We start from the raw sequence: 25,174 nt of genomic DNA, 5'->3' as shown, positions 1-25,174 counted from the left end.
GGAGGGGCTGGACTGTGTTATTTTTGTGTCATCTGGCAGATTGTCTCTCACTTGTTCTGTGTAGCTTTGCTGTGCAAGTGCCTGTTGGCCTCAGCCAGGCCAGCTTTGTGAGTGACCCTTGTGCAAAACTGGTCCTGTAAAGCTCTGGTGTCTTGTCTGTCTCCTCAAGATGTGCACCCAGTATTTTGTGTAAACAAGATGATGATTCTTACCCAGTGCTTATTTTTTATTTTAGAAAATAGAAAAGGAAAAAGGCTCCCCTACTGCGGAAAGTTGCCATATATTCAAGCCCCCAAAGGTTTATGTTTGTTTCCTACAATTTTTGTTTAAAAAGAATCTCTCGTGATCTTCATCTTTGCCAACTCGTTGGATTCACCATGCTAAGAATTTGCTTAAACCCTGTACTCGTATGTGTCGTCTCTGTTGTGCGCCTCACTTCCTCGATGTACTAAAAGATGCATTATTACCTAGATAATTTATTACAGAGCAGAGAAGACAATTCATTATTTGTTTGGGATACCTCTAAAATTGATCCAGGCAAAAAGTACCAGGTGATATGAGTCTGCTTAAGGAGTGCACATAACGCATCGTTTTTGTTTGCTAATTTAGTGTTGAGTATAGCCAGCTGTTTGTATGCAGTAAGTGGAAGATGGAGAGCATCATATCACAAGAGGGTGTAGAATAGATTGGCCCAGTGCTTTACCTTTAAAAGTTTGATAATGCACTGTCAGTAATATGGAGAATAACTTAAAACAATACAATCATGCTGAGAATATGGATATTGTTGGTAAGACCCTCTTCATTGTCCATCTCACATTGGTGGAGGGGTGTCATTTTGTATCCCTGCAGTCCCTACATTGAAATTACCCTGCAGTTAGATATGAAATCCCAAAACATGGACCCAGAAATAATGAAGCAACAGCAACTTCCAAAGATGGATATCATGAGAGTTGGTGATGATTTTGTTCACATAAGGCAACATCCAAGACCTCCCAGATGAGTAGGAAGGAACTGGAGGTGCTGTTTTATACCGAAGATATATACAGAATGCTGAAGTAACTCAGCGGACCAGGCAGCATGTCTGGAGAAACGAAATGGGTCACGTTTCAGGTCAGAATCCGTCCTCAGACTCTCCAGATGATGCAGCTCATGGGTTAGATGATAATATTGAGGCATTTATTCCTCTCTGCCGTGCATCTGTTTACACCACTGCCGCGATTGACCAATGGACTGGGTGCTGATTCCACCAGCTGCTTTCTCCTAACTGGTGTGGGACTTCAGTGTTGTGGTCATGATAATAAGGAAGAGAGAATTCTGAAAGACATACAAACAAGTGGTGAAGAGCACCCCATGTAGGTGTTATTGGGGATGCTGCAAAGCAAATAATTCCTGGATACCATGGTACATCTATCAATAAGGAAAGCCACAGGAACACCAGATTCTCGTTACTGTCTTAAAGTTGTGGAAAATCTTATGAAGGTGCTCCGTCAAACGGAGTTGTGTCCTCATCATTGAATCATCAAAGACGTTCGGGATACATGCAGAAATGCTGAATATTCTTTATTTCCGTAAGCAAGAAACATTCTGAATATATCGGTATGTCATAACTGGAGACTTGCAAGGAACGCAGGGCAAAATATTAGGAATGTTACATCACTTCAAAAAATGTTGTGATGCATGCAATGTGGAAGTGTTTGGGCATTGGGATTTGATATTTATTCTGTAGGCTGGGAATATAAAAGTTTATGAGGAAAACCAGCTCCCATCCCAAAAATGTTGTAAATTTGTAGGGATATACCAACCTGTTTCATCCTGCAAATATGTACTGTTCTTCATTATGCAGTGAAGTTGCACTGCAATATGAATGGTTCACGGATCCGTAGATATCCTTGAAGTGCAACGGTAGAGTTGCTGCCTTACAGCGAATGCAGCGCCAGGAGACCCAGGTTCAATCCCGACTACAGGTTCTGTCTGCACAGAGTTTGTACGTTCTCCCCGTGACCTGCGTGGGTTTTCTCCGAGATCTTTGGTTTCCTTGCACACTCCAAAGACGTCCAGGTTTGTAGATTAATTGGCTTGGTAAATGTAAAAATTGTCCCTAGTGGGTGTAGGATAGTGGGTCGGTGCGGACCCGGTGGGCCGAAGGGCCTGTTTCCGCTCTGTATCTCTAAACTAAACTAAACTAAGCTCGGGTGCTCCCTGGGGAAAGAAATTCAACTTGCACTTGTGTACAGCTAGGATAACTGCAAGCTCTGCCTTAACAAGGCAAAATATTGTGCTCTGCTGTTAGTGGCCCATTAATATGCGTCTTATTTGATTATTTTTCTAATAAAGAATCCCAAGAGACAGATGCACAATGATAAGAATTGGTATTCTTTGTATAGACATAATGATTGGACCTTGCACCACTTGCCAGTTTTGGACTCCGTAGACCATCCATCCCACTTACCCAATTTGCCCTAATCATTTGAATAGATGAAGAAAAATCAGTCAGAATATTTAGAAAAAGTCCAGCGCAATAAAAAAATTAATGAAGATAGTCAGGATCAGTATAAGTACCTGGGTTAACACATGGATGTTCGTGAGCTGATTTCTGAAGGCACACCCATACAAATATGCAAGTTATGAGCATGAACTGAGTGGCCCCCTCAAGCTCCTCTTCCATTCAATAAGGTCACAGCTGATCTGATTAGAGCCTTAACTCCACATTCTTCCCCACCCACAGTAACCTTTCACTCCCTTGCTAAACAAGAATATACGTGCCACCACTGTAAAAAGTATTTCCAATACTCTGCTTTCACGACCTTTTGAGGGAGAGCTTCAAAGATGTACAACCCCCTAAGAGAAATAATAATTGTCTCATTTGCTGCCTTAAATGCATAGATAATATGTTAAACGATGCCTCCTGGCTCCTGATTATCTGATAAGAAATATCTTCTTGGCAGACTCCTTTTTGGGATCTCTCATGATCTTCAATGTCTTGATCACGCCATCTGTCATTGTTTTAAACTCAACAGGATGCAAACCTAGCCTGTCCAACCCTTTCCTCCTAAAGCTACCTGCCATGTCAGGCTTTAGTCATGTAAACCTTTTCTGAAGCAGTTTAGGAGTAGTCTCATCAATGCTCTCTTTAACTGAAGTGTTAACTCCCTGCCACAGATGGCTGTGTCACTCGGTATTTGTAAGGCAGAGATTGACAGATTCTTGGTTAGTAAGAGTGTCAAGGTTCATGGGGAGAAGGCAGGAGAATGGGATTGTGGGGAAAGGATAGATCAGCCATGATTGAATAATGGGGTAGACTTGATGGACCAAATGGCCTAATTTTGCTCCGATGACTTGTGAATATATGCTTGTATTTTAAATTTGTCTAGCACTTAAAGGTAGATATTTCTAGCTATCATTGCATTCGGAACGATAAAATTTAACTTTGATGGAACTGAGGTTACCTTTTGTCATAGGCAGTCCCTTTGAGTCATGGAGGACATACTTGCACTCTAGTTCCAAAGTGTCACTCTGATGCAATTGCAAACTCCATGTCAGGGACCAGAATTTTGAGGAGGGATAGTACAACGTCTTTTGCAAACTTTTACTTTTGCTGCTGTTTTCACTTGGCCTTCATATACTACCATCAGAGACTTAGTCCCTTATTGAATCGTGCTCTTTTTTAGATCCTTCACGAGTCTTGGGGTTTCCAGCAGGTGGAGCAGCAGTGAAGCATTGTCTCTGTTCTCCTGGAAATCTCCTGACTAGAGCTCAGAGATGAGCTAGAGATGATGGGCCTCACCCATTGGAGTTGCTCGATGTAAACACCGGAGACGTGGACACAATAAATCTCCCTTTTAGATGAGGTCGGCTTGTAACGCCGCCTCAATTCCTTCACTTCCAAAATCATCATGTATCAAGATGCTCAATCTCACATTGCCAGAGGTCTTCTATCCAGAAGATTCTTTTGTTTGGCAGTGCAAGTCCCTTGTGAACATAGAACCGTGCAGCACAGAGCAGGCCCTTGGGCCGACAATGTCTGACTAGTATGATGCTGTTAAACTAATGTCTTCTGCCTGTACGTGGTCCATCACCCTGCATTCCCTCCATATCCATGCGCCTATCCTAAAGCCTCAAGCACTCCTGTCGTATCTGCCTCCATCACCACCTGTGACAGCACATTCTGGGCCCCCACCACACTGTGTATAAAAATAATGCCCCAGACGTCATCTTTAAACATTGTCCCTCTCACCTTAAAGCTATGCCCTCTTGTCTTTGACATTTCCACCCTGGGGAAAAAGGTTCTGACTGTCTGCCATGTCCATGTCTCTCAATGTTAAACACCATCATTTTTCACATCGGCCAAATTCATATAGACAACATCTACTCCCGTACTCTCATCAATCACCTTTGTCGAAGATAGATTTTGAAAATCTTGGATGTTGACTTTGTTTTTAGATTTAATCTATATTTCTTATTCTTTGTAAAGGTTAGAATTCCTTGAGATACTTAGCTCTGTTGAAATGTTTTCAACTGTATATGGGTGTTAGTTTTCAGAGTCAGTATAAATCATATGTTCATCATAGTTACACAGTTACAAAGGGCAAGTGAGAAGGTCAACCTTCTGTCGGTTTTGTCCGACCAGTGATTCACACCACCTGTCTTTTCAAGCTCTGTGACTTTTTCATGTTTCCAAGTCAGAATTCCCTTGTCTGTTTCCAGGTGATAAAAGTTTGGAATGGGATTTAGTTGCTTTAAGGCAACATGTTCAGAATCAAGATGTAGAAACAAAGAACTGCAGATGCTGGTTTGTACCAAAGATAAACACAAGGTGCTGGAGTAACTCAGTGGGTTTGGCAGCTTCCTTGGAGAAAAATGATAGGTGACATTTCGGGTTGGGGCTCATCTTCAGACCAAAAGTAGGGAGTGAGGGGGGGGGGGGGGGGGGGGGGTTGGTGTGGGATGGAGGTGGTGTGGGATGGAGGTGGTGTGGGATGGAGGTGGTGGTGAAGAGCTGGAAGCGAGAAAAAACTAGGACCAATCGAAGCCAGCCACAAAGGACCTCGGGCAGGGCAGTGCCTGGTAGGTCCATTGTTGGCTGGTGAAGGTGTGCTCTTAAAAGAGAAACAATATTCAGAATTGGTAAAACGACTAGGATGGAGCAAGGGGGCGGGGGGGGGGGAGGGGGAGTATCAGCAGAGGTTACTTAAAATTGGAGAATTGAATATTCATACTGCTGAGTTGCAAGCTACCTAAAAAAAACATGTGGTGCCGTTCCTCCAATGTGCATGTGGCAATGGAGGATGCCCAGGACAAAAAAAAAAGGTCAGTTTGGGAATGGGAGGGGGTGTTGAAATGCTTGGCAACCGGGAGAACCCATAGGCTCAGGTGGACCGAGCGCAAGTGTACAGCGAAACAGTTGCCAAGTCTACGTTTGGTCTTGCCGATGTACAGGAGCCCAAATCGCAAACACTGGATGCAGTAATGAGGTTAGAGGAGGTATCTATGCCTATCTATGTTCAGGATCAAGCTCCTTCAGTAATCTCTGCAGAGATCCATTTAGAGTGTACTTTGCATGACATGGCACTGTGTGCACAGAGGAATATTTCCAGTGCTTTAGGCAATATTAAAAGAAGAATCACCTTGACATTCTCATGTGAAGAGGGTGCTGAACAGCATATACATTTCCCTTAAGGTCAGATCAAGACCCAAAGTTAATGGTATAACAAAACTTTAAGCTGCACTTAACAGTGTGATCATGCTGACATCTTGCATCTCTCGCAGTGCCCATGTAGAACTGGTTCACAATGTATTTTGGGCGGGTTAGAGAGGAAATATCAGAATCCCATTGTTACAAAGTTGCAAAGAAAATTAATCTGCAGACGGAAATAAAAACATTTTATTCAGGTGTCCGATTACCGCCAACTTTGAATCATTCGAATGCAACCATTCATTCATCAGGCAGGCTTTTATTATTTAATCAGTCAGGGTTTTTCTTGTAACAACTTTCAAAGAGTAATATTTAACATTTTAACACCTAGGGGATTTTCATGTATGTCAGCAACCAGCATGAATTTGGACGGCTGCTCCCGACAGAGGGTTACAACGCCTCGCGCTTGCACGCCGATCTGTGGGAGATCTTTGACAACCCATTGGTGAGTGTTTTCAATTTAGTAATAGAGTTTAAACTTTGGAGAACGTATTTCATGTCTGATTTTATCCTAACGAATTACAAATATTTAGGCTTGCCCTTGCATTTGCTTCAGAAACCATTTTCTGTTATAAAGTTTTTTTATTCATGTCACAGCTTGGGAAAACAGTCTTGATCACAGTGCACTGTGTAAATTATGTAAGACTAAGAAGTGTTTATGAATATATAATATACCAGTAATATCATTTGGCATTTAAATATATTTGAAAGCAAAAACTTCAAGACACATCAGTGCCTTACAATGTCATATTTATTTTGACCTATTTATTTTTACCTAGCACTAAATGTTATTCCCTTATCATGTATCTATACAAATCACGTATCGTCATTCCGCTGTCTGGTTAGCACTCAACAAAAGTTTTTCATTTTACCTTGGTACACGTGACAATAGACTGAAGTGATACTGTAAGCCAGTGCACCGTGTTGTTCGGCGTTAAATGCAGAAAGTGCTGGAGGCACGTTAGTTTGAAGATGCAGGGAAGGTGGAGGAAAGGATCAATGCAACAAAGATTGTTTTGGACAGTGGCCAAGGTTGCCATTGAAATAAGTAGAGATGAATGGAATAATAGCAGCAGTGAGGGTATGAGAATACCGAGAAAAGAGTGTAAAATGAAAACAGAGACTACTGGAAATGCTCAGCAAGTCTATGAGAAACTTATCAAAACGAGGAGAGAGAGAAAACAGGTTATTTTTCAGTATCAGAGAAGTCGGGGGGGAAATGGGCACAATTATCAAATATCTGTAATAATGCGGGAGCGCGTAACTTAATGTGGCAGACATCTGACCATATCACAACTTGCCATTCCTGCCTGTCTCATTTAGATGGTGTTAAGGCGAGAGCAGGTAACTTTAATGTGGCAGACATCTGACCATATCACAACTTGCCATTCCTGCCTGTCTCATTTAGGCTGGTGTTTTATTTTCTTTTTGCTATTTCTATAGTCTGACCTGTTTGTCATCTGCCACACACTTACTATTAGCAACATATTACACAGACAGAGAAGCATAATCTGATTTTAACTGCAATTTAATTGGCACATTAAATCATTTAATCCCACCCCCATTGAATATATTCCCTTTATTCCCTTTCTATTTCTTCCCCACATTCTCTGCTACTGGAAATTAACTTGTCTTTTTCCCTTTCTCAGTTCATCTGAAGGTCCAGAATATGGAATGTTAACTGTTCCTCTTTCCACAGATGTTGCCTGATCTGCTGAGTGTTTCCAATATTTTCTGTTTTTATTTCGGAATCCTAACATCTGGAGTTTTTTTTTGATTTGCAAGGTACAAAATGCAGCAAAATGAGGAGTTTTTAGAAAGACAAATAACTGCAGATGCTGGTTTACAACAAAAAAAAGACACATAGTGCTGGAGTAGCTCTGTGGGTCAGGCAGCATCTCTGGAGAACGTGAATAGGCGAAATTTCAGGTTGGGACCCACTAATGCTTGGATATTAGTGAAGGTACTCGTGAGTCATTTGCAATTGCCTGCCAGCTTGGTTTAATGGCCATCCACCCAAGGCACCTGAAGTGTTACAAGATCAGATTCTTTTAGTGTATTCTCTTATGTAGGCTGTGACAATGATGCAGATAATTTGTTCGTGCTGGGAGACTCCAGGATGCTTGGCCCTGATATAAAATGTGACGGCTGGCTATATTTATTTTATGGTTTGCATTGCTAGTATATTGAGATCCAGATTTAATACTCCACTTGTGTCAAGAAAACTCATAAGTATTTCCAGCTCATGGAAAGGACATTTAGACTAGAAACTTTAATCACTGGTGTCTTGCAGGAGCTGAGTTTATCTTCTGGTTTCCCATCCTTTTTGTAGCCTTTCATTGATTAATGGAACCAACTAAAAGACATATTTGTCTTTTCTGTGAGCAGATAAACACATAACTGTGTGAAAAGCTTGTGCTGCGGTTCACTGGCATTTAGTTGACTGTTGTATATTTTATGTTCTTAAACAACTGCGGCACTTTCACAGGCCAGCTATGAATAAATAGCAGACAAAATAAATGAGAAACGGGAATCTTTTAAGCAGCCAAGCTTTCAAAGCTGTAGAGCTGTATAATAAACAACATCCACCAGGTGAAAGCTAGTGGAGAATGTGATATCCTGTGGACTGGAGCATATTCAAGGCGGATAAGTATGCCTCAGTCGTCACCAGTTTCATCAAGAAATGCATTGAAAACTGCGATCTGTCATTTTCTACAATGCAACCTCCAACACCTTGTGTTTGTAGGCTAATTGGAATGGTAAAATTGTCCCTGGTGTGTATAGGATAGTGTTAGTATGCAAGGTTCACTGGTGGGCTGAAGGGCCTTTATCCGTGCTGTATCTCTGAACTAAACTATACTAAACTATAATATTGAATAAGCTCATTCCTAAACTTCCAAACGTTGGCCTTGGGGCTCCCATCTGCTTCTGGCCTTCCAAACTGGCAGACCTCATTAGTTGGATTTGCTCCACCAAGACTCTCAACACTGGTGCCTACAGTGCTGTATGCACAGTCCCATGCCCCACTCCCCTTACACCAATGACTGTATGGCCAAGTAAAATACCAAGCCGATCTTTAAGTTTGCCAGACACCACCGTTGTCAGCCAGTTCAACAACTGCAGTGAGACAAAGTACAGAAAATAAATCAAGAACCCTGTGTCACGGTGGCAGGACAACATCTAGCCCTTAACATCAGCAAGACAAAAGAGTTGGTTGTTGAACTAAGCAAGTGAATTGGTGACAGCCCTGATCCCCTCAACCAAGCTGCTGTAGAGATGGTCAACTGTTTCAAGATCCTAGGCATCAATATCGCAACTAGCCTGGCCTCTTCACACTGATGTGGTGATGAAGAAAGCACATCAGAGTATTTACTTTCTTGGGAATCTGATGTCCTTGTGGATTCTAGAAAGTATTATGATGGGATGCATCTCGGCCTAGTATTGTGATGGGATGCATCTCGGCCTGGTATTATGATGGGGTGCATCTCGGCCTGCTATTATGATGGGATGCATCTCGGCCTGCTATTATGATGGGATGCATCTCGGCCTGGTTTGGCATCTGCTCTGCTCTGGACCACCTGCAGTGAATGACAAATACAATCTAGTCCATCAAAGGCCCTTTACTTTCCTTGACCCAGTCTATCTTCACGGTGCATTGCATCAGGAAGATGAGAAGTGTCGTCAAGTATGTTTGCCACCCAGATCATTCCCTTTTCTTTCTTCAACCTTGTGGGAGAAGATGCAGCAGCTTGAAACCTCGGGTATCCAGTTTTAAGAATACCTTCTTCCCCACAGTTATCAAACTCCTGAACTAATCACCTCTTTCACACCCATTCTCAGAGGTGCTGCTACATACTCATTCTTAACTCTACCTCATTGGGTTATTCTGCTGTTGTACTTTTTTGTTGTACTTGTTTTTGCACAAATTCAAATTTCACTACAATCATGCACCAGTCTGCTGTTTTGCACTAATTGCATTTATTGTTATATTTACCATGAAATGTAAATCGTTTACTCTGTGAGCTTCATGTGAAAACAGAATTTTTGTGCACCAATGTTTATATGACAAAAAAAAATCTGAATCTGAATATCCCCAATTCTACTTTAATATAAAATGATCATTGCAGTCAAGGGCACCACGGTGGTGTAGCAGTAGACATATTGCCTTACAGTGCCAGAGACCCGGGTTTGACCCTGACTACAGGTGCTTGTCTTTACGGAGGTTCTCCCCGTGACCTGCGTGGGTTTTCTTTGAGATCTTCGGTTTCCTCCCACACTCCAGAGATGTACAGGTTTGTAGGTTAATTGGCTTGGTATAAATGTTTAAAAAAATCCCTAGTGTGTGTAGGGTAGTGTTAATGTGTGAGGATTGCTGGCACGGACTCAGTGGGTCGAAAGGCTGTATCTCTAAACTAAACTAAACTAAAACTTAAGGAGGCCATTTGGCTCACTTTGTTGATCCATGTCTTAGGTGAGCAATCCTTGTCATCCACCCACCTTTGCCAAGAGCCCTACATGTTATTCCCTCAAATATCCGTCGAATTTCCTTTTGAAGGTACTAATGGATACAGCTTCCAACACTCTTAAGGCAGTAAATAAGATATCACATCTACTCTTTTTTAAAAATTCTTAGTTTACCCCCTTGAATCTTTTGCACAACATTTTAAACCTGTACTCCAATCCTGATGACCCATTTTCCAATCAGAATAGTTTAGCTTGCCTTCGTCTCCCTTTTTTAAATGAGCCAAGAGTCATACAGCACTTTCAGAATTCATAGTCTGTGCCAACCACCGAGCATCCATTTACATCTATCCTACATTAACTCCACTTCATTCTCCCCATATTCCCATTACCTTACCCTCCCTCTACACATGCAGACGGATTCTACCGGTCACCTACACAATAGGGGAAATCTATAGTGTCCAACTAACCTTCCAGCTGCGTGTCTTTGATTTCCCAGCCAGTGGGTGATTTCCCAGCCAGTGTCGCACTGAGACCTGTGCGACAAAGGAGATTGGAGCAAAGACACAAGGAACTGCAAATGCTGGTCTTCAATTCTCTGGAGAATATGGATGGATGACATTTCGAGTCGGGACCCAAAACGTCGCCAATCCATATTCTCCAAAAATGCTGCCTGACCCAGAGTTACCCCAGCACTTTGTTTCCTTTTGTTGTGTTTGCGATGAACCTTGCCGAACCTGCATTTCTTTCCAGACCTTGCTGGCAAAGACACACCACCCTTGCCTTAAAGCCACACAACACAGAAACAGGTCCTTCAGATTACTGGGTCCACCTCAATTGTTGAGGACTTATTTACACTAAACTTATTCTCCCATTAAAAGCAGCAAACGAGGCACGATTTCCTTTGACCAACCTGCATGTTATTCAAATGTGGGAGGACACCAGACCATCTAAAGGAATAGTGAGAACATGCTAACTTAGTCACAGTGAGAACATGCAAACTCTACACAGGCAACACCTGAGGTCAGGGTCAAACCCAGGTCACCAGAGCTATAAGGCAATAGCTCTGCTGGCTGCACTGTTGTTGTATTGTATGAAATGTTCTCTTGACCTCCTTTGCTCCAATGAATATAATCCCAGCTGCTCCTGCCTAACACTGTAACATTATAATAGTGGGCTACATGACCAATTAATTTGCCATTCTTGGCAGTTGCTTGGTGTATGGGTCAGGCACTGCTGTGTGCAAAAGGAAATGGAAAAAAATTGTCAAGTCATACACTGTTTCATATCAAAAGAAATCATATAACACCAGATATTTTATTATATATTTTGGCACAGCATTCAAAATCCATTAGGAAATGCATGCGTAATGCAAAAATAACAGGAACTTGTATTCATGAGGTTGGGAATGGTACTGTGCAGTCAAAAAAAAGTCAGATGGGGATGGTTTGTGATGAATTTACCCCCACCAATTTATTGGACACCAGCCTGCAATACAATTGGAATAGCATGACAACATGGGCAAATTTAACCTGCTTTTATGAACTGTTAGCAAGAGCACTCACTAAAGGGCCTGTCCCAGTAACGCGATTTTTAAGGAGACTGCCGGCGACTGTCAAAGTCGTAGCAGATCGCCAAAATTTTCTTTTACCCTACGACAATGACCACAACAATGCCGAGGCAGGCCGATACAAGTAACTTTTTTTTGTGAAACTAGCACCTGGCTAAGAGATTACACTGACTTCGGAAACATTGCAAAATTCCCACGCTAACCTGACCGCCAAACTGTCGCCTCCAATCTATCTGTCAAATGTCCTGACGGTAAATAAATCGGTTAAACAAAACTATCTTCTGGTATCCTCAAATGCCTTTTCTTAATTTAATATTACGTGCTTCTAAATGCATCTGCGATAACCTAGCAAACCTGGGGACAGCATGCGACAGCGCCCGCAATAAGCTACGATACCTGGCGATAAGCCAGCTGTCGCCGTGAAATTTTTATCTGGAAATTTTTCAGATCCCACAGGGCAGCTCAGGCCTGTTCTCAACTGGGAGTGTACGACTCCCCCCCCCCCCCCCCAGCTCTGGTGAGGTAACAAAGTTCATGATGTGGATTTTCAACGCTATGCTGTAAAATAGATAGAGATTTCACAAGGTAATAGTAAATAAGAATATACTTGGTACCCCAGCACTGGGCATTACCTACAAATAGAGGCGGCATGCATCTTTAAAAATGGAACTTATTTACTGTATTGCAAGCCCCAATCCTGAACAGCCCACCAAAGTTGTCAAAGTTGACATCATGGTGCAGTCTGCAGCGGTAGTGGGATTGTTACCCATCTTTCACTTGTAAGTTCATAAGTCACAGGAGCACAATTAGGCCATTTGGCCCATCAAATCTACTATCCCATTCAATCACGGCTGATCTACCTTTTCCCTCTCAGCCCCATTCTCCCCTACTCCCCATAACCTTTGACAGGTTCTGGATTAGTAAGGATATCAATCTCTGCTTTAAAATACCCAACGACTTGGCCTCAACAGCCGTCAGTGGCAATGAATTCCACAGATTCGCCACTGTCTGATTGAAGAAATTCTTCCTCATTTCCTTTCTAAAGGTATGTCCTTTCATTCTGAAGCTTTGCCCTCTGGTCCTAGACGCTACCACTTGCGGAAACATTCTCTCCACATCCACTCTATCCAGGCCTTTCACTGTTTGGTACGTTTCAATGAGGTCCTCCCTCATCCTTCTAAACTCCAGCGAGTACAGGCCCAGTGCCGTCAAACGCTCATCTCGTATCTGAACGCTCCTTCCTGGAGCCATAGTTTATTTCCCTTAACTTTGAATCATCCATGATGACTATACCCATTCATAATTCTTTTCCTCACTTCACTACTCTGGCTCCTTCTCTTGCCTCTTCTCCAACACAAGCTATAGTAAAACATAATAACCCAGCACTTTCAGGATTTGGGAGATACCAGATTGGCAGATTTAATGTGCTATTATTAATTCCCCAAAGCACTTAACCAACGTTTGTTTGACAGTATTATGATAAATTCTCCCATGAACTCAGTGCCTTTCATGAGAGCATGGGAACCAGGGCCCCAGTGAATCTGGTGGGGAGTGTGGGAGCCAGAGACCTAATGAGTCAGGGGAGGGGGGGAAGCATGGGAACCAGGGCCCTAGTGAGTCTTGGATGAGTCTGGGAACCAAGGCCCCTGTGAGTCTCAGGGGAAGAGCAGGAACCAAGACCCCAGAGAGTCTCTGGGGAAATGTGGGCACTTGAACCTGGGCTCCGGGGGGACCTAGGGCCCCAGAGAGTCTTGGGGAGGGTGGGAACCAGGCCCACTGAGAGCCTCGGGGTAAGTGTGGGAACCAGGGACCTGAAGAATTTGAGGGGGGGGGGAGCATGGAATCAGGCCCACAGTGAGTCTCGGGGTAATCAGGACTCTGGTGCGTCTTGGGGCTGTAAGGGAAGCATTAGCTGGAAAATAAATGCAAAACTATCAAGATTTCTGAAAGGTCATATGTTCTGACTCACACTTGCACTTCTGTTGTGCGACTTTATAGGATTTTGCCTTGCTTGTTGCTCATGTGGATGTGTTATGGGACGGAGGGGTGAGCAGTGTTTGGCTGCTCTGTTCCGCAAAGGAGTCCAATGCAGACTAGGCATAAGCTCACAAGCAGCAAACGTGGAAGGAGGACTGCCTGTCTGCTTATTTATTCAATCAGGGGAAAAGAAGATAAAATAAACATGTGGGAAACAAAAGCTGTAGAGCAGCAGAACGCAAATAAGCAGAGAATTTATCTATCATTTTGCCTGCTGTGGTCATCTGTCATCTCGCTGGCTTCATCTCGTGCTTTATCACTGACAGATCTCTATTTGTGTCTTACAGGACTGGAGGGAGAAATACATTCATCCAAACTATTCACAGATATTCACAGGAGGGGTGATTGACGAGGTATGCAATGGTTTCCTGAGTGTAAACAGAGCATTGTCCATTCAAGCATGTCCTGCTGTTTACAGATGCCCAGATGGTCATTGATGTAAATTGTAGGCTAGTTCCCATTTACTAAAGCAGCAGCCACTTTGTGTTTGTGCACAATGGCACATTGCCCTCTCCACCGACCCCATTATTTCAGATTGAAAACCAAGTGTATCTCCAGGACCAAATGTCAGAAGTCATCGGTCGTGACGGTGTGCACCTTGGGAATAATGTTCCACATATTTAAACATTTTGCTCAGTGAGTGGTTGCTATTATTGATCAATTCTCATTTCTAACATCTCCCATTCATTGTGATGCTGCATCAGATACGTTAGGACACTTTCCACATCAGTGGTCTTCATAGACAGCTTTGGTTTGCAAAACTGATGTACTTCACTGTATTTTGTCTCTGAATCCATTCGGGAATGGCGACTGCATTTCCACTCCTTCTCCTTAATGTGGACGACTCTTTTTTTATTTGAACAGCCATGTCCAGATGTCTTCTGGTTCCCCATATTTTCAGAGAGAACTTGTGATGAACTCGTGGAGGAAGTAGAGAACTACGGTGAATGGTCTGGCGGAAAGAGCGAGGTAAAGATTTACATTGGGGTGGCTTGCACTAGTTGCTTTCAGCTTCACTGTTTTCCACACTCTTTCACTCAATTGTGTTTTTAAATGACTATTGGAATAGGCAAAACCTGTTACTTCAGTGTTAACAAGTGCATTGATTGTTGCAACCAGATGTAGTGCAGTATTGTTGTTACTTCAAAATCAGTTCGAACAAGATTGATGGCACACAACATTTAAAAGGCATTTGGACAGGTACATGAACAGGAAAGGTTTAGAAGGATATGGGCCTAACGCAGGCAGGTGGGACTAGTGTAGATGGTGCTTCTTGGTCATCATGGTCAATTTGGGCTGAAGGGCCAGTTTCCGTGCTGTCTAACTTTGACTCTAAACCTAGGCAAATGAGTTTGAGCTGGTAGACATTACTGAGACAAGATGCCTAACATTAAGTGATGTTTGGAAAAGAAAGGTAAAATTAGAAGGGTGCCCTTGGAGAAACAGCAGGACAGAGATTTCTTTCTTAAGAAATCAAGATGTAGAACGGGTAATGGTGGAGCTAAGTAGCAATGGAAAAAAACACTATCAGGAGTAGTTTATAGACCTAACTGTAAACTTGGTGCAAAATAGAGTGAATCAAGAAATTAGGGTAGATTATAGCAAAAGGAATGTCATATTCCTTGAAATTTTAAACCTATGGATAGGAACAAAACAAATTGGTTTACTTAGTTTGAAGAATAAATATTTACAAGAGTTTCCTAACCATACTAATTCTCATCCTGATTTTTTGGCCTAAAGCCTTTCTCCCTGCTGCATTTTTAACCCATCCATTGCTGCTAGGACTACCCCGACTCCTTTTCCATTTCACTAATTTCCTCTAAATGTTGTCGAGCATTATATCAAGAAACTATTTCAGAAGCAGATCAGAAATTAAGTAAAGAGAGAACATTAACTAAAGTTTTTTCGAGCAAAAGTGTATAGTGAAAGGTTTTGTTTTGCATGCTATCCAATCAGATAGTATACATAAATAAACACATGAACTTCGAGTACGATAGGGAAAGCAAAGGGAAAGATACAGAGTGCAGAATATAGTTCTCAGCACCAGTTCCACCGACAAAATCCAATGCCCACAATGGGGCAGAGGTGATTTGGACTCATTCCATCTTAATGAAATGTTAACTATCCGCCAATGAGATAAACTATTCATTCGTATCAGTAGATGCCAGACCTCGCCATCCAAATTGATTTTACATGTCAACCGAAACAATGGTAGAAGTTTCCTCTTCCACATACTATGAAGATTCAACTTAGTTTTGAAGTAAAGAGCTTGGTACTTTCCAGACTTTTCACACTTCCGACTCTCAGTCTGAAGAGCCTCGATCCGAAACATCACCTATTCCTTTTCTCCAGAGATGCTGCATGACTTGCTGAGTTACTCCATCCAGCATTTTGTGTCTAGCTTGGTACTAATCCATACATAACCCAGTGTTTCAGTATGCTCACATTGAAGAGGTGTTCTGCTTTATTTATTTACGGTTTGCAAAATGATATGTAAAACATTTTAATGTAATTTTCACAAAAGCTCTGGTTTTTTTTCCCTTGGTCTCTCCCTTTCCCTCTGTCTCTTTTCCATTCAGATGCACCTTAAAACTTTAATTCTTGACTAAGTTTTTTGATCTCCATAACCTAATAACTACTATTGGTTCAGTATCAAATTTTGTTTGATAACATAAGTGGTTCAGGACAATAAAAACTATGTAAATCCCCAGTGATTTTCAAAATCCTGCCGAATTTACATGATCTTTTGCATGCTTGCTTCAATGTCAGTGATTTAATTTTTCTGAATCTGAAAGATCTCCACCACTGATAACTTTGCTCTATTTCAGGATAAGCGATTAGTGGGTGGATATGAAAATGTTCCCACTGACGACATTCACATGACCCAGGTTGGTCTGGAGCAAGTGTGGCTACATTTCATTCGGGAGTACATTGCTCCTGTTACACTGAAGCTATTTTCCGGTTATCATACCAAGGTATGTCATAAGCTTTGCGTTGTATGTCAACAAAGGCGCTGTGAAACGAGCCTTATACCAACTCTTAGCTGTTGCACAACAGCTGGGGAAAAATATATTAAAAAGTGACACTAAAAACCATTCTGTGGTATTGCAGTAAAATTGACTGATTTTTCAAGGTATATTAAATCAAATATGTTCTTGCATGCCTTTATTGTTGATCTTCTGGCAGTGATTAGTTTTATCAAGAACATTTTCACTGCCTTATTACAAAGCATTTATTCGTATTCAAGGATTTAATTTGGTACAGAATCCTTCTCTACCTTTTAAGTCATGCGTGGCAATTTTGCTATTAGGATTCGGATGTTAAACCATATGTGTTAATCACAGAGTCCAAGTCCTTTTTGAGAGTAGTTTCGAGATACAGCATGGGAACACGGTCCAGGCCGACCATCAATCATCCATTCACATTAGTTCTATGTTATCCCATTTACTCGTCCACTCCCCACACACCAGGGAACTTTTACAGTACAAACCTGCACACCTTTGGGTTATGGGGCGAATTCGGACCACCCAGCGGAAGCCCACATGGTCACAGAGAGAATATGCAAACTCCACACAGACAGAATCCAAGGTCAGTATCGAGCAGTGAGATGGCAGCTCTACCGGCTGCGTCACTGTTCCACCAATAAATGTGTTACAAAGTAGATTCCAGAATTACTGACAGCACCAGGATTTCTCTTCACACCATAGCAATGCCATGTATAATAGTAATCAATGTTGTTTCGTTCTAATCTTTGCAGGCTGCATCATTTGCGTAACAACAGTTCAATCCATTGCAATATAGTTGTATAGCGGTAGAGCTGCTGTCTAACACCATCAGAGACCCAGGTTCAATCCTGTCCTTGGATTCTGCTGTCTGGAGTTTGGCGACTGTATATGTTTCCTCCTGGTGTTCTGGTTTCCTCAATGGCATGCATGTTTGTAGGTATATTGGCCACTATAAATTGCCCTAAGGATAGAGATGAGTGGTATGTTTGTGGGGAATTGATGAGAATGTGTGGAGATTAAAAAAGGAAAGATTAATATAGGATTCAAATAAATGGTGTTAATAGTTGGTGCAGATAAGGTGGGCTGTCGGGCCTGTTTCCATGGTGATTCTCTATTAATCTGTATGTATTAGCGCATCAATAGATCATGATCATTTTAATTGATAAATGGCCCAGTGGCACAACTGGTAGAGCTGCTACTTCACAGCACCAGAGACTTGTGTTCAGTCTTGACCTCGGGTACTGTCTGTGTTGAGTTTGCACATTCTCACTGTGACCATGTGGGTGTCCTCCCACATCCCAAAGAAGTGCAGGTTTGTTCGTTAATTGGTCTCTGTAAATTGCCTCTGGTGTGTCGGGAGTGGGTGAGAAATTCGGATGACATAGAACTAGTGTGAACGGACGATCGATGGTCGGCATGAACTCGGTGGGCCGAAGGGCCTGTTCGCATGCTGTATCTCCAAACTGGCTTAAACTAAACGAAACAATGTGAGCAGTTCTTTCCTGTGTACTCCCCCTGGATTTTCCTTCTCATCAGGTTGCTCAGGCTTTGCAGCAGATTTATAATAGTGCAACTTTGAGACGGGTTACTGTTGCACAGAGCACTGTTCTGTCTCGCTGTGCGTTATACAGGTGAACATGGCTGTCGGGGAGAGCCTGTGATTTATCACCTGGTAACTACTCAGCTAGTTAATGGACAGGTGAGCAGAGAGGGGGCTGCCCTAGGGACTGTCTGAACTGATTCATCCATTGCAAGAAGCTTTTAGGCTGTTGACCACGTCAATCACTGCCACTGCATTCCAGTTTAAAAGGTTTTTTTGTTAGTAGAATGGACCCTGTGAGATTTGTTAATGCTACAAATTCCGACTTTTCACCACAGGGTCATAAATTGCTCTCTCAATCCAACTAGAAACTAACCTAGTAAACGCAAGTCACCAAGGAAGATGGTGTGTACAGATGTAGCATCCAGTGCATTAGTCTCAATATTCTGGAAAAGGGTGGAATGTGTGAGAGGTGCGGACAGACTGCCTCTACATCAATCAGTGTTGTGTGCCTCTACATCAATCAGTCGTACCTCACCTCTCTGGAATGTGGTCCAAGTGCACCTTCTAAAGTACTGTATTGCAAAAAGGCAGCACCTTAGATTTCCTATTCGGTCAGCTCTTCATTTCAATCATACTCAAGGGCCAATTGGATGCCAATAAGATGATAATACTATTGTCTACAGGAACAGGAAGGGAAAGATTAAAAGTTGTAGGGTCTTTGGCCTTATCTGTTCTGAACCTACTAAAGGAATCAGATACAGAAGCAGAACTGCCCTGACCAATTTTCTTTTAAAGTCCTACCATTGGTAATATTTTACTGAAGTGAGGTCCTGCACTGTTTTTTAGTGCATCTAGAAAATGCTCCACTTGACCATTTCCCAATGTGCCCTCCTTTACATCAGCTAGACTCCCTATGTGGCTTCCTTTACATCGGCAAGACTTCTGATGTGGCCCTTTTACATCGGCAAGAATTAACATTGTGGCCTCCTTTTGCATGGGTGAGATTCGCAATGTGACCTTCTTTACATGGGCAAGACTCCCAATGTGGCCGACCATCAATCACCCATTTCACGCCGACCATCGATCACTCATTCACACTAGTTCTATGTCATCCCACTCCACTCCATACACATTGGGAGCAATTTATAGAAGCCAATTAACCTGCAAACCCACACATCTTTGGAACATGGGAGGACACTGGAGCACCCAGAGGAAATGCAGTCACAGGGTCTCTGGCGCTTTGTGACAGTGGCTCTACCAGCTGCACCACTGTGCCGCCACCTGTATCCACCTATCCCTTACTAGACTTTGTCCCAGCCCCACCTCTCTTTCAGCTTTCTCCTCTCTACTACAATCAGCCTGAAAAAGGGTCCCAATCTGAAACATCACCTATCCCTGCTCTGGCTGACCTGCTGAGTTACTCCAGCACTTTTTTGGTAGACCAGCAACTGAGGTTCCTTGTGTGCTCTACATGAGTGTTAATGTATTCCATTGTGAAAATACTGGTGATTGAAGGATTGTCAGTGGAGTTGTCAGTGGAATCCATTTCAATACGTCCATAGATTTATAAGAGACAAGCTCATAACAACAAGAAATAACACATAGGTTTGGACATTATGGTTGATATTATTTTAATGTGTCTGCGCATTCCATTTGTATTGTAGGTGTTTTTTGATTTATGCTCATTAGAAAATCTAGCCCAACATTTAACATACATCTTGTGCTTTTTGATAGCCTTTTCTTATTTCATATAGATTTTAAAATATAGTCTGTTTGGAAGCAATTGTAGAGGTGGTGAAAGGATGATTGATGAACACGTCATTATTCCAATGCCTCTGACAAAGAATTCAGCAGCACAAAAGTTGATTTACTTTATAATGTTAATTTATTTACTTCCCAGGGATTTGCCATGCTGAACTTTGTTGTGAAGTATACACCAGAGAGACAGGCTTATTTAAAGCCTCATCATGACTCTTCTACTTTCACCATAAACATCGCCTTAAATAATAAAGGAATAGATTATCAGGTGGGTTAGACACTATCATTTCAATTGTACTTAAATATTCAGCAAAGATTTTACTGTCAAATACATCAGTATTTCTGCTTCAACCAGTGTCTGGGTGGAAGGAGTGTAACTATTTAAATGCAACAGGGTTCAGTGATTGAACCTCGGCTACTGTAATGAATCTGATGGGGAGGTGAGCATAATACATCGAGGTTTGCTGATGCCAAGCTGGTTTCAATCTAGCCTGCATTGGCACCATGCGCTTTTCCCAAACGATTGACTAATCTGCAGATATAAGGAACTGCAGATGCTGGTTTACAAAAAAAAGAATATGTGGACCTGGCTTCCCCCGGAGCAAAGCGAAAGGCAACTGGGCTGTGGGTGGTGGACCTTGAATCTGCAGCCTTTTGGTACCTCATTAAGGTCAAAGGACCGTTTAACCAATTTTGCAATGTGTGTGATACAGACTGAAAATTCTGATAATTTAAACTTTATCTTAAACTATGAAAAAGTGATTTGAAGCGTAATAAATAGGTGAACAAAATAAAACTGAATAAACCTGTACTTTTTTAAATCACATTTGTTGACCCCATTCCAACGAGTGGGGTCGCACTTGTCATACCAAGTAAAGCTGAGGGGAAGAAAATGCAATGCATTTGGCCCACAGCCCAGGCCATTGGTAAGGTGATAAATGGAGCAGAGGTGAAGGAGTTTAGATGCACCGGCATCTGACCCCCAACTTTTCTGACATCCTCATTGCAATGCATAGGTACACGTCAGAAATAAGCTAAACTGTGAGCACACAAGTGTCATCAGCGCAGGAGGTTTTTTTGTTTGGCCTAGAACTTGTTCATCCTGCATTTCTGTAGCATTTGTAATCCAATTGCCATGTCATTTCATCTAAAGACACATTTCATTTTTTCATGCTTGCAAAAGATTGTATTTCGTTGTGCCATTTGTTTTTAATTCTCCCTCACACTGTCCATGATCCCAACTGGTAATTGGCAATGAAGTCAGTGATCTGAGGCAACCAATGTACTGCCCCATATTGCTGTCAGTTGGCTGGCTTCATTTTGCATCACCTTCTATCTATGCCTCTCTTAATTTGATATACTTCTGTCAGGTCTCTCATCAACCTCTGACATTCCAGAGAAAACAATTCTATGGCTAATACCCGCTAATCCAACCACCAATCTGGTAAACCTCTTCTGGACCTTCTCCAAAACCCCCATGTCCTTCCTGGAATGAAGGGGGTGACCAGAACTGCGTACTGTACTTCAAATATAACCTAGCCAGTCTCATAAAGCTGCAACATGACTTCCTGACTTTCATATTCAATGCTCCGACTGACAGAGGCAAGCATACCATATGCCTTCTGCAGCATTATCAGAATTTCCACGCATTACATAAATAACTTAGCTTTCTCTTATCATTTATAATTATTACATATCTTAAGCGCGTCTAGGAATAGAATGAATGGAACATCAGAACATGGGAGCAGGAGTTGGCCACTTGACCCATCAGGCTTGTCCTGCCATTCAGTATGATCATGGCTGATTTGCGCATGCCTTATCTATAATGTGCCTGTTCCCCATGCCACATGGTTTCCCCCCACAGTTCCTAGTTCCCTGAACTTTTAAAATGTAACTACTTCCTCGTTATATTCTCCAATAATCTAACTCCACAACACTTCTGGTAGCGAATTGTTCATAACAATGCACAATCTGACCATCCTACATGGAGGGTTGACCTATACAGGCCAGTATCTATTTTTACAGTGACCTTACCTGGTGTTGAATTGTTTTGTCCGTAAAGCATGGTTTTCTCCAATCTTTGCAAAGGTTGACTAAGAAGAGTTAAGTTTATCGTCATGTGTACTGAGGTACAGTGAAAGCTTTTTGTTGTATGCTAACCAGTCAGTGGAAAGGCTGTACACTATTACAATCAAGCCATCCACAGTATATAGATATGTGATAAGGTAAAGTCTGATTAAAGACAGTCCGAGGGTCTTCGTTGAGGTTGATAGTAGCTCGGGACCACTCTCTAGTTGTTGGTAGGATGGTTCAGTTGCCTGATAACAACTGGGAAGAGCCAAGGATCAAACAGTTGAGAGGATTTATTTCACACAGTGACAAAGAAAGAAAGAAGCAGTTCAAGTAAATTCTGCTTGTCTGTCGTCTTTCCTAAGGAGGGAAAACGGGTCTCGTGCTTAATTGATCTTGCCATGCCTTTTACTAGGCAAATTCTACCTGTAAGATCTGCAGTTTTAGCTTCCAGACCCCGCTCTTTGATCACAATGGTTGCCTTGAGGATGTGTTCCCCTTAATGCCAACCTTCAGAAAATGAGCCGATGAAACGTCTTGACATCTTCCAATGAAGAGCTATATATTTTATCAAAACAGCCTCAGCATAATTTCTTCCCAGGAGCATATTCTTAGGAATCCAGCTTTATGTGCCCTGTCATTGAATGAATAGACCCTCTGCTGAATGTTAAATATTTGAGCATTTAAATACAATGTGAATTGGATAGTTTTCCATTCATCTGCTGGCAGCAAACCAGCTGGAACAGGTTAAACATCCATTTTACTCTTCACCCAATTTTGCTCTTGAAAGAAAATATTAGCTTAAAATTTCCTGGAATCAATTCAGTATCCTGTTTAGCATGAAATGACAAGACAATAGCAGAGGTGATGGTCTCATCTAAGAAAGCATTGTTCACTGACAAATTGGCAATCAATCTATGATTAGTCATATGAAAGGAAATGGTGAAAGAATCTTGAATTTTTGCCAGGGATCTGGTAATTAACATCATCTGTACACCTTCAGCTATTATCGTAGAAATTAGATTACATCTCTGTAGAGCAGAATGGCTGGATAATACAATAAGACTTATTGTAGGAACTAATTCTCCTGTCAACTACAGCTAATCCACCTTTATCCAGCCAGTTTGTATAGGCAACAAAGCTGATCCACTTAAAAGGTATATATGCACATTGAAATGCTTTTTAAAAGCCATAAAATATACATATAGTCCAAGTATTATACTCACCAAACAATGGGCCTTATTGTTTAGTTTAAATTAAAAGGCTGACACGTGGTGCCAAGTTCTTAAGATGTATATACCAGAAATGACACTTTTCTGGGTCTTCAAAGAGGGTGGAATTGTTGGAAAACATGAGGAAAAAACAATCCTTGATTTCCCTCTCTCTCTCTGTCCCTCCCCCACCCTAGTCCTCTTGCTAATTTTGTTATCATCTTGTCCCCAGCCAACAATGGACCATTGTGGGCTCGACCTTTCCTGAGTTATCAATGCGGGTTCTGCATTGTTCTGTACCTTCCCATGCCTAGTTTCCCCCTCCCTGACTCTCAGTCCTGAAAAGTCACGTATTCCTTTTCTCCAGGGAAGCTGCCTGACCCGCTGAGTTACTCCAGCATTTTGTGTCTATCTTTATGGAAAAAAATTAACTTGTGTTTCGTTCCAGGGTGGAGGCTGCAAATTCCATCGATATAATTGTGCCATTGAGTCGCCCAAGAAAGGATGGAGTTTCATGCATCCAGGAAGATTAACACATCTGCATGAGGGGCTCCCAACTACAAATGGGACAAGATACATCGCAGTATCTTTTGTTGATCCATAGAGCACCAATGTCCTTGCACCCTGATGAACACACACAGTATGACTATAGGCTTCCCTCTTGAAACTCCCAACCTCCAGTTCATCAGATAGTTTTAAAACAGATGCTTGAATTTTTCGTGATGACCCAGAAATTAGTATTATTTAAAAACACAGATTTCTATTAAAGTTAAATGTTTATTTGCGTTGAAGGCAAGTATCAGTAAAGAGAGATGCTTGGCAGAAAGTTTTATTGTACTGGTTACGAGTGCCTCTTGCTGTGGAACTGCGGAAGGTCTCTTGTCAGGGTCCTTTGGGCCAGTGTTATATTAGAATCTTATGTTAAGATGATTCAGATGCCACACCTGCAATGGGCAGATTTAGTCTGTTTGGAATCTTTTATCGCCTTTGCTTTGCTAGATTTGTACCCCTAGAAGTAGGTTATGCATGGGATGCAAAGAGTTTTCACTCGGACCAATTGTGCGCAATGAAGCAGCCCCTTCACCACTGTGATTAAAGGAATAAGCAAACTTAAATCAACCATCATCCTACGTAAATAAGGCAGTTGATGACATGTAGCCACAGAAAGACAAACACCTCGCCTATATACTATTCCCTCCCCCACCCAGTAACTAGTGCTCAATCTAGTCACTTTAAGCTGCTTTCTCTTTTTGCAAGCTGCTTTTATTCTTCAAATGAAGGATTTTGCACAACTAATTCAGCAACACCAAACTTTAAGAAATAAATGACTTTTCATTTCCTTCACTTTTGATCTTTTGCTAATGCGCATGCAAACCATTGTCCTGATGAACAAAATAAATATCTGGCAAGTTTATTTTCTGTTATCTGGTGAGAGACTGATAATCACAACAAATCTATCAGTGTACTGTATGTGACCTGCCTGGGACGAGTAGGCTAAAGTTAACTTATTCTGCCAACTGTTTTAAATTTAAATAAAAATAATGTTTTGTAAAGGTAGATTTGGTTGTATAATTGAATGAATCAAAGTTCTTCAAGCAACAAGTGGGCATATGGGCAGTGCAATTTTCTGTCCTGTAAATGTGTGACTATACACAGAGCTGTCAGCATAGCTGGCAGATGTTCACAATGCTTTTATGGAGCCAAGCAGCATGGAAATAGGTGCTTTGACCAACTGTTCCAAAACGCTGGTTTGTTGCAATAAGGTTCTGATCCAGTCAATATGTTTTTGAAACGTGTTTTATTGCACAATTAGTAGTAACAAGAAGA

At 41.8% G+C, this 25,174-nt stretch overlaps 1 protein-coding gene across 2 annotated transcripts in view; it reads left to right on the top strand.

Annotated features, from left to right (window-relative positions):
* The window catches only part of LOC144599479 (procollagen-lysine,2-oxoglutarate 5-dioxygenase 2-like), a 121,017-nt gene extending 96,113 nt beyond the window's left edge, over positions 1-24,904 (top strand). Inside the window, exons 14-20 of one of the 2 annotated variants that reach the window (XM_078410432.1) lie at positions 236-298; positions 6,024-6,137; positions 14,048-14,113; positions 14,625-14,729; positions 16,589-16,735; positions 20,209-20,334; positions 23,796-24,904. In XM_078410432.1, coding sequence (XP_078266558.1) covers positions 236-298; positions 6,024-6,137; positions 14,048-14,113; positions 14,625-14,729; positions 16,589-16,735; positions 20,209-20,334; positions 23,796-23,951 — 777 coding nt within the window. In that variant the 3' untranslated portion in view covers positions 23,952-24,904. The remainder of the gene's footprint in view (positions 1-235; positions 299-6,023; positions 6,138-14,047; positions 14,114-14,624; positions 14,730-16,588; positions 16,736-20,208; positions 20,335-23,795) is intronic. The other variant, XM_078410433.1, reaches the window with a different exon arrangement.
* Positions 24,905-25,174: the final 270 nt, after the last annotated feature.

This window comes from Rhinoraja longicauda, chromosome 13, assembly GCF_053455715.1.
Source record: "Rhinoraja longicauda isolate Sanriku21f chromosome 13, sRhiLon1.1, whole genome shotgun sequence".
NCBI lineage: Eukaryota > Metazoa > Chordata > Chondrichthyes > Rajiformes > Arhynchobatidae > Rhinoraja > Rhinoraja longicauda.
Note: the sequence above shows the minus strand (reverse complement) of the source record. Positions and strands in the feature narration are given on the sequence as shown.